The sequence below is a fragment of the Adelges cooleyi genome, unplaced genomic scaffold, assembly GCF_023614345.1.
Source record: "Adelges cooleyi isolate 19-005CV unplaced genomic scaffold, UGA_ACOO_1.1 ACOO_flye_CR_arks_rails_tigmint_CR_PRNA_9, whole genome shotgun sequence".
Lineage (NCBI taxonomy): Eukaryota > Metazoa > Arthropoda > Insecta > Hemiptera > Adelgidae > Adelges > Adelges cooleyi.
In genome coordinates, this window is record NW_026096579.1 from 587,797 (window position 1) to 598,886 (window position 11,090).

The 11,090-nt window shown below is 29.0% G+C and overlaps 3 protein-coding genes across 7 annotated transcripts; 1 reads left to right on the plus strand and 2 right to left on the minus strand.

Annotated features, from left to right (window-relative positions):
* Positions 1-47: 47 nt before the first annotated feature.
* On the plus strand, positions 48-3,267 carry LOC126847185 (uncharacterized). The gene is made up of 2 exons (XM_050587290.1): positions 48-250; positions 862-3,267. Exon 2 carries the CDS (start codon positions 1,027-1,029, stop codon positions 3,106-3,108), a length of 2,082 nt encoding a protein of 693 aa, XP_050443247.1. The 5' UTR covers positions 48-250; positions 862-1,026; the 3' UTR covers positions 3,109-3,267.
* An 863-nt stretch (positions 3,268-4,130) lies between these two features.
* Positions 4,131-6,909, minus strand: LOC126847186 (glyoxylate reductase/hydroxypyruvate reductase-like). Of its 4 annotated transcripts, none has more exons than XM_050587291.1 (8): positions 6,684-6,909; positions 5,943-6,086; positions 5,739-5,872; positions 5,150-5,339; positions 4,876-5,042; positions 4,644-4,808; positions 4,445-4,570; positions 4,131-4,306 (listed from the first exon to the last, which is right to left on the minus strand). In XM_050587291.1, the coding sequence occupies exons 1-8, from the start codon at positions 6,686-6,688 to the stop codon at positions 4,185-4,187; spliced, it is 1,053 nt and encodes a 350-aa protein (XP_050443248.1). In that variant the 5' UTR covers positions 6,689-6,909; the 3' UTR covers positions 4,131-4,184. The 4 variants fall into 4 exon arrangements, with proteins under 4 accessions (XP_050443248.1, XP_050443250.1, XP_050443253.1 ...); XM_050587293.1 differs by having other exon boundaries at positions 6,751-6,908; XM_050587296.1 differs by having other exon boundaries at positions 6,595-6,702.
* Positions 6,910-8,155: 1,246 nt separating this feature from the next.
* LOC126847189 (glyoxylate reductase/hydroxypyruvate reductase-like) lies at positions 8,156-11,090 on the minus strand. Of its 2 annotated transcripts, none has more exons than XM_050587300.1 (8): positions 10,708-11,090; positions 9,931-10,023; positions 9,677-9,816; positions 9,143-9,332; positions 8,908-9,074; positions 8,679-8,843; positions 8,484-8,609; positions 8,156-8,420 (listed from the first exon to the last, which is right to left on the minus strand). In XM_050587300.1, exons 2-8 carry the CDS (start codon positions 9,999-10,001, stop codon positions 8,299-8,301), a joined length of 981 nt encoding a protein of 326 aa, XP_050443257.1. In that variant the 5' UTR covers positions 10,002-10,023; positions 10,708-11,090; the 3' UTR covers positions 8,156-8,298. The 2 variants fall into 2 exon arrangements, with proteins under 2 accessions (XP_050443257.1, XP_050443256.1); XM_050587299.1 differs by having other exon boundaries at positions 10,679-11,089.

An 11,090-nucleotide genomic window follows, 5' to 3' on the forward strand; every position in this document is an offset into this window, starting at 1 on the left:
AATTAGCGCATGGCTGATTTTATTATTTTGTTTACAGATAACAATATCCCAAGCATTTACATGTAACAGCCGTTTTTATTTGTACTTTAATTATGACTCGTTGCCATGACCGAAAATGTGATTGTTTTCTTATTATTCTGTTAATTGTATTCTTTTAAGTATTTACCTCTGTACAATCAATGTTTTTTTCGGCAGTGTTTGATTTTTGACAAGTTCAAATGACACTTCATCGATTCATTTCGCGCTTGAGGTTCGTATCAAAAGGGTTTTCTTTTAATATAAACTATGTTTACATAAAAAATATTTACCCAAAACTAGATTTACATTCACAAATTATCAGGTAAAAATGTCATGATGTCTAGAATAGTTCTTCTTCTTTAGGTTGAACATAGTTTTATTATTACCTAGTAATTGAAATCCGAGTGGGTTAACACAGCAGTGATTTTATGTCCTAATCGCAGTTTAAAACTCAGTTGCTTGCTGTTATTCTTTCTGGGTAGGCAACCAAATGGTTAACCCACTAATGTGCAAGGCAACAAGTAACCACCACCCAAAAACAGTTTTTCTATGATAAATTCTCATTATTTTATGTTATGTCTTGTTATCTGTATCTATATATTAATTAAATGTACATCTATATACTGTACCCTTTGGGTGTCAATAAATAAAATAATAATAAATGATTATCAAACTAACCAATTGTAAAAAAAAAACTTTCTAATAGAAAGGTTAAAACGGCTTATTAGGCGAGTCATAAATTACATTTACTTTGTGTGCAATTTTACTTAATAAAGTAACTGTAAACAAAAAAATAAATAAAAAACAGCATGGAAAAATTAATTTAAATTTATTATGTTTTAGATCATTTCGTAGAGTTGGAATGTACACATAAGCTGAAGTGCTCTTAGAGAAGAAATAAATACATGTTAATGTGAACAAACTGAAGCGTTAGGTACTGAAAAAAAAACTTGTATTTCAAAGTGATACATTGTAGTTCTCAGGTTGTTTTACTAATAAACAATTGCTATGGAAAAACTAAAACCTTCAGAAAACAACATTAGAGGTAGAAAAAACAATAGAGTGTCTAAAAATTCTTTTCTTACCGATGATATTGTAAATTTAAACTGCTGTGTTACATTGTCAAAATGTGATGCTTTGATTAACTATAATAAACAAACAGTGTCTGAACCGAAAATTAAGTCCGCCAAAAATAGTTCTTCACCTGATGTTCAATCATTTAAAAGGACTACTAGAAAACGCGTTCATGAAAATAAAATGTCTGTTGAAGATATTACAGATATTACTTGTTCTAAAAAACAAAAACAAGGGAAAAGCGTACCAAAACCAAAATCACCACAAACTAAGAGTATCGAATCTAAAATAAATGATTTACCTCAAACTGAGATTATTGAATCCAAATTAGTATATGGTTTACCTCAAGTGAATACAAAAAAAAGGCGAGGCAGAGCTTCTAATTTTGGAATTAATTTTGATCTACTTTTGAGTAGTGGTACTCTTCCATATTTAAATAATGATTTAGATAATAGTATTAAAGATACTACACCGTGTGTAAAGAACGTACAAGCGCCTAAAGACAATGTGAACGATTCCGAAAGTACTTCTAATACGACTAAAAGCAATGATGTAGTTGTTCCAGTCCCATACAGAAGTAGATTTCGTAGATGTACGTTATCGAAGAAAAAAGATTTAGCCAAGAAAACCACAGAAAGTAATAAAATTGGTGAAAAAAATGTTGAAAGTCATGATTGCATCTTAGATCCTGATCAAATGCCAAATTCTGTTGAAACAGAAATATCTTCTCAAATACTTGAGAAGTCTTTGTCTACTGATACCTTGCCTCTCCAAAAAGATCCTTATAATATTAAAAAAAAATCGAGGAAAGTAAGGACCAAAAGTTGTACACCTAACGATGTAAATTTGATGGCAAACGATACACAACCAATTAAGATTCAAACTCGAGCTACAAGAAATCGAAAACAAGAAAATTCTAGTCACCAAAACATAAAAGCTAAATTATTAAATAATAAAGAATCGACTGAAGATATTTCTTCTGTGAGTTTAAAGATAAATTCTGATTGTGATGACAGTAACAATAGGGCTGAAGTTTTTGATAACTCTGCCGAACAGACGATAACTTGTCTTACAGAAGAGAGTGAAGGCGGTGTTGACATTTCAAATAATTCTAAAGAATTGAAGCAAACTCTTGTAACCAATGTGTGTTCTTCACACATTAGTGAGGAAATTGTATTATACAAAAGTGTTGTGATGCCTAAAAAAACTCGTAATGGCATTAAAAAAAATGACATTAACATTTGTCCAGAAAATCTCGGTTCAAGTGATGTAGAAAAAAATAAAAATTTGAAGATAAACACTAAATGCACACCAAAGAATAAAAATAGACTTTTGCATTCTAAGCCGCCTAGCGCTACGGTTTCTCAGAAAGTAAAAAATGCAGTTGGCGAATCTGACGTTGTTCCTAGTTGCTCTGAAACTCCCAGATCTCCAATCCAACCATACGACCAACAAGATATGTCACCTTTAGTTATTAATAATCAGTCAAATGAAAAAATTGTAACTAAAAAGTTACCAATTGAACGCGATATCGAAAATATCGCCAAGCAGTACAATATTCCTTACGAAACTGTAAAACGTGTAGTTTTGGACGAGCCGTTAACGGTTTTTCGTGAGCAGTACTCAAAAGAGGTCACTCCAGCCATGCTTACCGCGGCACCTATAATTGTGGATTTAAAATCTAAATCAAATCAAGATCTCAATGTCAACTACAAAGTAGAACCTATTAGAGAGAGTATGGCTTTTGAAAAAAGCAATATAAAAGATATGATAACTGAACTGTCTAAAACAATGCCTTCGTGGAGCTTAAGTACTGTAACAAATCCTGCTCGTTTCGTAATATCTAAAATGTCTATAAACGATTACGGTGTACCCGTCGTGAGCAAATCGATTGTTTTAGACAGAAATTTCAGAGGCTCTGTTTATATTAACCAGACGTTAGAATACAAATATTGCAAGCAGTACATAACTCCAGCTGAAATTATTAATCTCATTAAGCAAATTAATTCTCTTTAATTGCACGCACTATTCTGTTATCCTACTTGTTAACTTTTTTTGTACTCAATTATATATTTATATATATTTTGTAATTTACCTTTTGTACAAAATTACATATGTAAATCATTATTATAAAAGACATGAGTGAATCTAATTGTGTAAAAACTATTGAAATATAATCTATATATTGTGTATAAACAATTGAAATGTTAATTTAAATCTAAGAAAAATAATTTATTGTTGATATTAACATTTTAATATTATGTTACTTTCATTGTCTACATTGTCAAAAAGATAGTTATTTTTTTTATTACTTAAACACTTAATTAAAGAAGTTGATTGATTTTTTAATTTGTCGTTATTTATTATACACATTGGTGACACTGTAAGAATATTAATGATACATTAACTTTTTTTTTTTATTAAAGTAAGGCTTTGACAACTAAGTCATTAGTCAACATTAAAATTTATAAGTAAACTTAATGAATTCACTTTTTAATTATTATCTCTTACGGACATTCATAAATAATAAAACTATAGAAATTTTTTTTTCTGAAAATGTTTGTTGGAAAAAAAACCATTGTAAAGAGGTCGGGGAGGTCACACATCATCAGGAAATGTTATAAATGGGAAGTTGAGAATAATCGCTTGGACGTGAGACCGTACTTGATTAGTAAAAAATACTGTCTATATAACATTTTATTGTATTTATGATTGTGTAATTTGATTTTATTAAATTGTCTATGATAAAAAAAAAAAGTAAGAATTTATGTTATCGTATTTATTTGATTAACTTTGTTAAGTTGAACTTAACCTACTAGTTATACGACAAGATTTATATAGTTGATTTTAATCCAAAAATGATAAAATTCATTTGTTCCGCTAAGGATACACTAGGTTAGGTTGCCATAAAAAATCTAAAAGTTATGACAACATAATAATTTTTCATAATCAACAATATCCCTTTTTGTGGGTAATTTATTTTACCTATAATTTAATTTTAATTGTATAAAAAATATTTTGCGTAATCTGGTAAAAAATACAAATCAACAATATAATATATATTTATATAATAAAACAGCATATTATACTTTTTAAATTTTAACTTCACTGGGCATAACACAGTTTTCTAAAACGGCTATAATATTTTTAGACGTAAGCTCAGCCATTTCTCTCCGTGTCTCAACTGTAGCACTTCCAATGTGTGGCAATAATACTGAAATAGAATACTAAATGTTATGCAAAGTAATGTATTTTTTTTTCTAAGAAAGAATGTGTTTCTTAGAACAAGTCGGATTAGTACAAGTCCTTTTTTCTTTAGTTAATTTCAAATAACTATATTGTAAGTACATACCAACATTATCCATATTCATTAGTGGATTGTCGAGTGGAAGCGGCTCTGGTGTCATCACATCCAAACCAGCACCTCTAATTTTATTTCCTTTTAATGCTTCGATCAATGCGTCTTGATCTACAAGATCTAAAAAATAATAATTTGAGATAGTCATTTAGTATGAATTTCAATATGTCTAAGTAATTTTTCAGTGACTCACCTCCTCTACCAATGTTCACGAGTACTGCATTAGATTTCATATTAGCAATGCGGTCTTTATTAATGATAAACCTAGTTTCTGGTGTTAAAGCTACGGAGAGGACTATAAAATCACTTCGCTTAACAAGATCGTCGACAGCGACCAATTTTCCTCCAATCGCTTTGACTAAAATAAAAAAAAATTCCCCATTTTTAAGACCAAAATTTTCCGACAACGAAAAGAAGTACATTACCTGCAGGTTTTTCACTTCGGCTAGTATACAACAGTTCAGCGATATTGAACTTGTTTAATTTTTCAGCAATCGAAGTTCCTATATTTCCACATCCGATTATTCCGACGACTGAGTCTTGTATACCACGACCACACATCCAATCAGGAGAATAATTGGTCCAACCACCTCTAAATTAAAAAATACAACATAAGTTTTATTAATGCTACAATATACAACAAGACAAGAAAAATATTTATTATGAAAATCCAATATTGTCAAAATTTGGTATACATACGTTTTTAGTGCTTTGTTCGCTTCGAAAAATCGTCTAGTGGTAGCTATTAGTAGACCAACAGCTATTTCGGCAACCGCTTCGGTTAGAACATCAGGTGTATTACCTAAACGTACTCCATACTTCTTTAAGGCGTTCAAGTCTACATGATCATATCCTACCGACATAGTTCCGACTACCTTAAGACTTGGACCTATAAAGGTTAGACATTACTTCATTATACAAAGCATATAATAATAAATAATAATGACATTTTTTTATACAATGCATCAAATTTATATTCATTTTTGATCTGGTCTTGTCTCACAGCCATTTACGTTTGTCTAACCTAATGTTCGATACAAGCTATAACATTTTCCTTATACACATTGGCTCTTTAGTAAAACTCTCAAATACATCCAGTTAGCTATAATTTGATCTTCCTTTCTATGAGTGATGGGCAGTATCTGCTTGATCCACTTGAGCGAAAGCCGCACCGGTGACAGTAAGCTCTAACACAGTGCCCCACCTTACCCGCTTGGCCACAGACCTTCTTGTTATAATTCCAAACTTCCACAACTATACTACTGTCCAAATACAAAGTTTTACTGACCCGCAGTCTTCAATACTTCTTCATTAATCTTAATGGGAGGACAACAAAAAATTCCAAATTTTCCTGGTATATTATCGATGACATCTTGTTGAGTGATCTGGGCAGATTTGCTATTGCACAATTCTACATCGAACCTGAGAAATAATGCAAAATAATAATTTCGATAAACTTCTTAATATCGAAAAACAAAGGAAACAAACTTACTTTTCACTAAGCATATCAATAGCTGTTTGCGGAAAAGCTTTATGTGTCAACAGAACTTTGGGCTTAGACGACATTGTGAACTTCAACTGTACACTTATATGCAATGGCCAAGATAAGTTATACTTTAGCGGAAGAAATAGAACTCTGTTAAAAATGATCATAATTAAATATTTCTCTATAAAAAAAATATTAAAAACAATAAAATATTATAATATATGTGTATACATTATACGACATGTATTAAATTTCTTTAAAACAATCAAATAAAGAACACAAATAAATACACAATACAGCTACAGAACATGACACCAAAATAATGTTCAAGTATTGTTAACTGATTAGATTAAAACATTATCAAATTATTAACATAATATTATACAGTGATACATTAAAAAACATCTAATACAATTCCTTAAAAATAAAATTAGAAAAACTGTTGTAATTAACTTAAGTTAAAAATGTAACTAGGTAATGGAAAGTTTAATTAGGTGTTGTATTAATAATACATATTGTCACTCAGCTAACTACGATTACTTACAACACGTTGTCATGAATTAAATAATTAATTTAATTGTAGCCAATTTATTCTTCTAAATTAATAATTAATTTAAGTTAACTCAAAACATTATGCACTTGATTAATAGTAAATTACCATTAGAGCTCTCCGAGTATCTAAAATTCCTAACGGATAATTTAAAAAATATTTTTGCTCGCGTCGAAATTAAAACTACGAATACATACCTCATAAAGTTAAAGAAATTGCCAGATGATTAAATAATTATATGCTCCTGCAAAATATTTAACTTACTTATCGACGAAATAAGCTTTTATCGCCTTTTTTCGAACAAGGTGAAATACTCAACTAATAATAGAACGATGACCCCGACCTAACACTATTGTTGTAAATAAAAATTATAATATTAAATATGTAAACATCTAAAATAATAACATGTAAAACGTATAAGAAATAAGAATATTGAATACGTTTTTTTTTTTAGATAAGATAAGAACAAGTGTACATAATACTTTATAATAATCACACCAGGCTTGCGTGAACCGGTTGCCGGTTCTCAGAATCGCACAATTTATTTCATACAGTAATGTATTGTATAAAAAAGTATAATGCTTTTATAGTATACAAATTCGCACTAACGTCAGTAGGTGCAAATAAAATTTGGCAACGAACAATAAAATAATAATAATAATAGTCCTGCGACTATTTTGTTGTTTGTAACTTGATTTTAAAACACTTTTTTGGCGCTGAATTCAAATTTGTTTCTAACGCGTCTGGTTTTGATACAACTTAGGTATAACTATAGATTAAATATTATAATTTATATTATTTAGTCTATGGTATAATTAATTTGTTCATCTTATATAATCTCATAAAAAACCTACCCAAATAAATGTATTTTATAGGTATACTTAAAATTTAATTATGACTAAGAAAAATACTTCTTAAATAATCGTGTACATTCATACCATAATATATGTTTTTATCTATAATTTTACTTTGTTTTATAATGTGTCATTAACATGTAGGTATTCTAAATGTCAAACTGAGTATGCCTAAATTGTATAAAACTAAACGTGATAGAAACGAACTGATTTCAGTTTATTAAAATCCATAAAAATCAGTTTTTCCACTACAAACAACAATCAAAAAATATTATTTCGCAGAATTTTTTTAATCGCCTACAAAATTGTAAAACACACTGATACGGCGGTCTTTAAAGGCGTGTTTTGTAAACTAGAATAATTTCCTAAAATTGATTTATAATAATTAGAGTAAACTCTAAAAAAAAATATTTAGACTTAAGAAACAAATTAATGTAAAATTTATATTTTTTCAAAACTTTTTCTTTTTAAAATTGTACATTTAGCTAGGAATTAAGTTTATAAAATTTTATAAAAAAATAATCAGAGATCAACAAATGCAACATTTTTTGAAAAATGTGTACTTATTATGGAAAGCCCAAATTTTCGAGTGACATTTTAAATTGTAAGAGCATTTTTGGAGTTATCAACTGTCAATTTTACGTTGTAGTCGTCACATATTACAATATTTTACTTCTACTCAACTAAACAATACTGGATACTTTTAAATTATATGTTTTAGAGAGCACTACATAATTGTTCCTAGTTTAACCCTGAGACTAGAAATTATGTTAAAAAAATACAATAACGTAACTAATAAAAAAATAACTAGTAAATAAATACAGATAGAAGTTTATATTTCAAAGTGAATACAGTGTCGCACATTTACGTTCTACCACTTGCTATATATTTTGATGAAACCCAACCATCTCTTTAGACTCCTTTTTGCGAGCACCATTGATTATGCGTTGAATATCCATTAAATTTTCACTTCATTAGGCATACGAGTATTGTCTAAAACCGCTAAAATATTCTTTGCCGTCAACACAGCCATTGAAGCTTCAGTCTCGAAAGTTGAACTGCCGATATGAGGCAATAAAACTGCAAAAACAATATTTGTAACAAAATGACGTTAAAAAAAAAAATGTATATATATACACATACAACAATTATCAAGCTTCATTAATGGGTCGTCAAGTGGTAGAGGTTCGGGTGTCATGACATCCAAGCCAGCTCCTCTTATTCTTTTTTGCTGCAGAGCTTCAGTCAGAGCATCTTGGTCGACAAGCTCTAAATTATAATACAAAAAAGTTGTATGAATCCAAGAATTTCAATATTATACAAAATAAATCTTATTACTTCCTCGTCCAATATTGACCAACACAGCCGTCGGTTTCATACTGAAAATTCGATCTCTATTCATAATGAATTCGGTATCTTTGTTCAAAGCAATAGCAATAATGATGTAATCACTTCGTTTGACTAACTCATCAACAGATACTAATTTTCCACCGAGAGCTTTCGCTGCGCAACTTAAAATTATTATTTAACTTTTTTGTATTTTGTTTTTGTATATATGATATATTACCTGCGGGTTTTTCACTCCGGCTGTAATATAGTAGTTCAGAAATTTTGAAACAACCTAATTTTTCAGCAACAGAAGCTCCTATGTTACCATAACCGATAATTCCCACAGTCGATTTTTCTAATCCTGAGCCTAAAAACCAATCGGGAGTCCATCTTTTCCAACCACCTCTAAAGAAATAATTATAAAATAGATACATTATAATATATAGTTATTTAATGCTAATTAATATACTTACGTTTTAAGCTCACAATTTGTCTCCTGAAATCTTCTTGTTGTTGCAATTAATAAGCCGATGGTCAATTCGGCAACTGCTTCGGTTAGAACTCCCGGCGTGTTACCCAATCGAACTCCATACTTTTTTATTAATGACAAATCTATGTGATCGTAGCCTACAGACATTGTTCCGATGACTTTGAAATTGGGCCCTGAAATCATTTAACCAACAATTTACCAATAACAAACATTATTGATCAATATATTTACTAGATATTAAGTGTAGTTATAATTCCTCTATAAAATATAGTTAAAAACATTTACATTTTTTTAGTATTCATTTAAAATAGTATTATCACCTTTTAAGGTATATTAGAGAATAATAATTTTGCTCTCAGGAAGGCTATATTCCATAAATACATATTTCTACTCATATTCAATTGCAAGTTATTAAATTTTTTAATGGTCAACAAGTGTTCAATGACGCATTTTAATATTTTTAGTTGACCATAATCTTTTAATGAACCATTAAGTCAATTAATTTTTAAACACCAACCGGCAGCTTTTAGAATATCTTCCGAAATTTTAACCGTTACTGATGAACAAAATAATCCAAATGATCCTGGAATACAATCGATGATGTCTTGAGTAGTGGGCATTTTTCCGTAGCTGGTTTTACATATTTCTATATTAAATCTAAAATTGAACAAGATAACATTCTAATATTAGTAGACAGTTTTTTTTTAAGAAATCGCTATTTTATTTTATTGGATAACTTATATTGAATTTATGTAACTCTAACGATTTTACCTATTTCTTAGCATATCCATTGCAGGTTTGGCAAAATTATCATGTAACATCAACAGCTTAGGCTTAGACATGACAAATAAAGAAATGTATTTCCTAAAATGAAAAATAAAAAAAGTTGTATCATAAATAATTTGTAAAGTATCATACATATTATTACATTTAAAAAATATTATGAAGTAGTCTTAAAAATGGTACGTCACGTTCATAATTTATAGAAGATATTTTTTGTGAATTTTTGAAAAATAACCTTTTGGTCTGAAGTCATTTTAATTGCATGCCATTTGTGTAGCTTGCATTTATCGAAAAGTCTAATATATGTCAACTTCATTGGTTATTTACAATGAAAAGTACATGGATATTTGGGTTAGTAAAGGGGCAAACTAGTACAATCTATTTTCGTTGTAATAAGTTTGACCTACGCAAAGCCTGTAAGTATCCGTAAAGCCAAACGGATATTTACTTCTCGTATTGGAAGTTCACAACATGTAATGTTTAACTAAGACAAATATGGATATTTTGTAGATCACATAATCATAATTTTAAACTGAATTGTAGCACAATTGCGGTTTTAAATGTTTTATAATATTATGTGATGGTATTACGTTTAACTACACATATACTTTTCTATTTCAAAATAAATACCTATTCGCTATTTCTAAGTATAAATAGCTAATATTATACCTAATTCATTTATTTTGATAGGTAATGAAAAATAACGTTCTATATATTGAAATATTATTATACTCACGTATTGTAAAAAGGATTAATTCAATGTACCTATTTTTTATTAATAAATGTCACGATGTTGTTGTTTCAAGTTTTTTTTTTAAGTTCACTATAATGCAACGACTAAAGTGCACTATAAGTAACCAAGTACAAACTAGCAACTGCGAAGTATGTAATTAAATAATGGACTGCAGTCAGCAGCAATTTTAGCTGTTATTATAATAATATTTAAAGTTTATCAAAGCGTTACAAGTTTTTTACAGACTACAGTTCAGTACCACTTAGGTACAGTTAGAATATTATCAAAAAAATTGTACAGTGTTTACTTAATAATTATCATGAATCGCCTGTATACCAATTACCAACACCTATTCGAGAACTATATAAATATGTAATAATTAAAAAATTATCACAGATAGATTAAATTTAGCCTA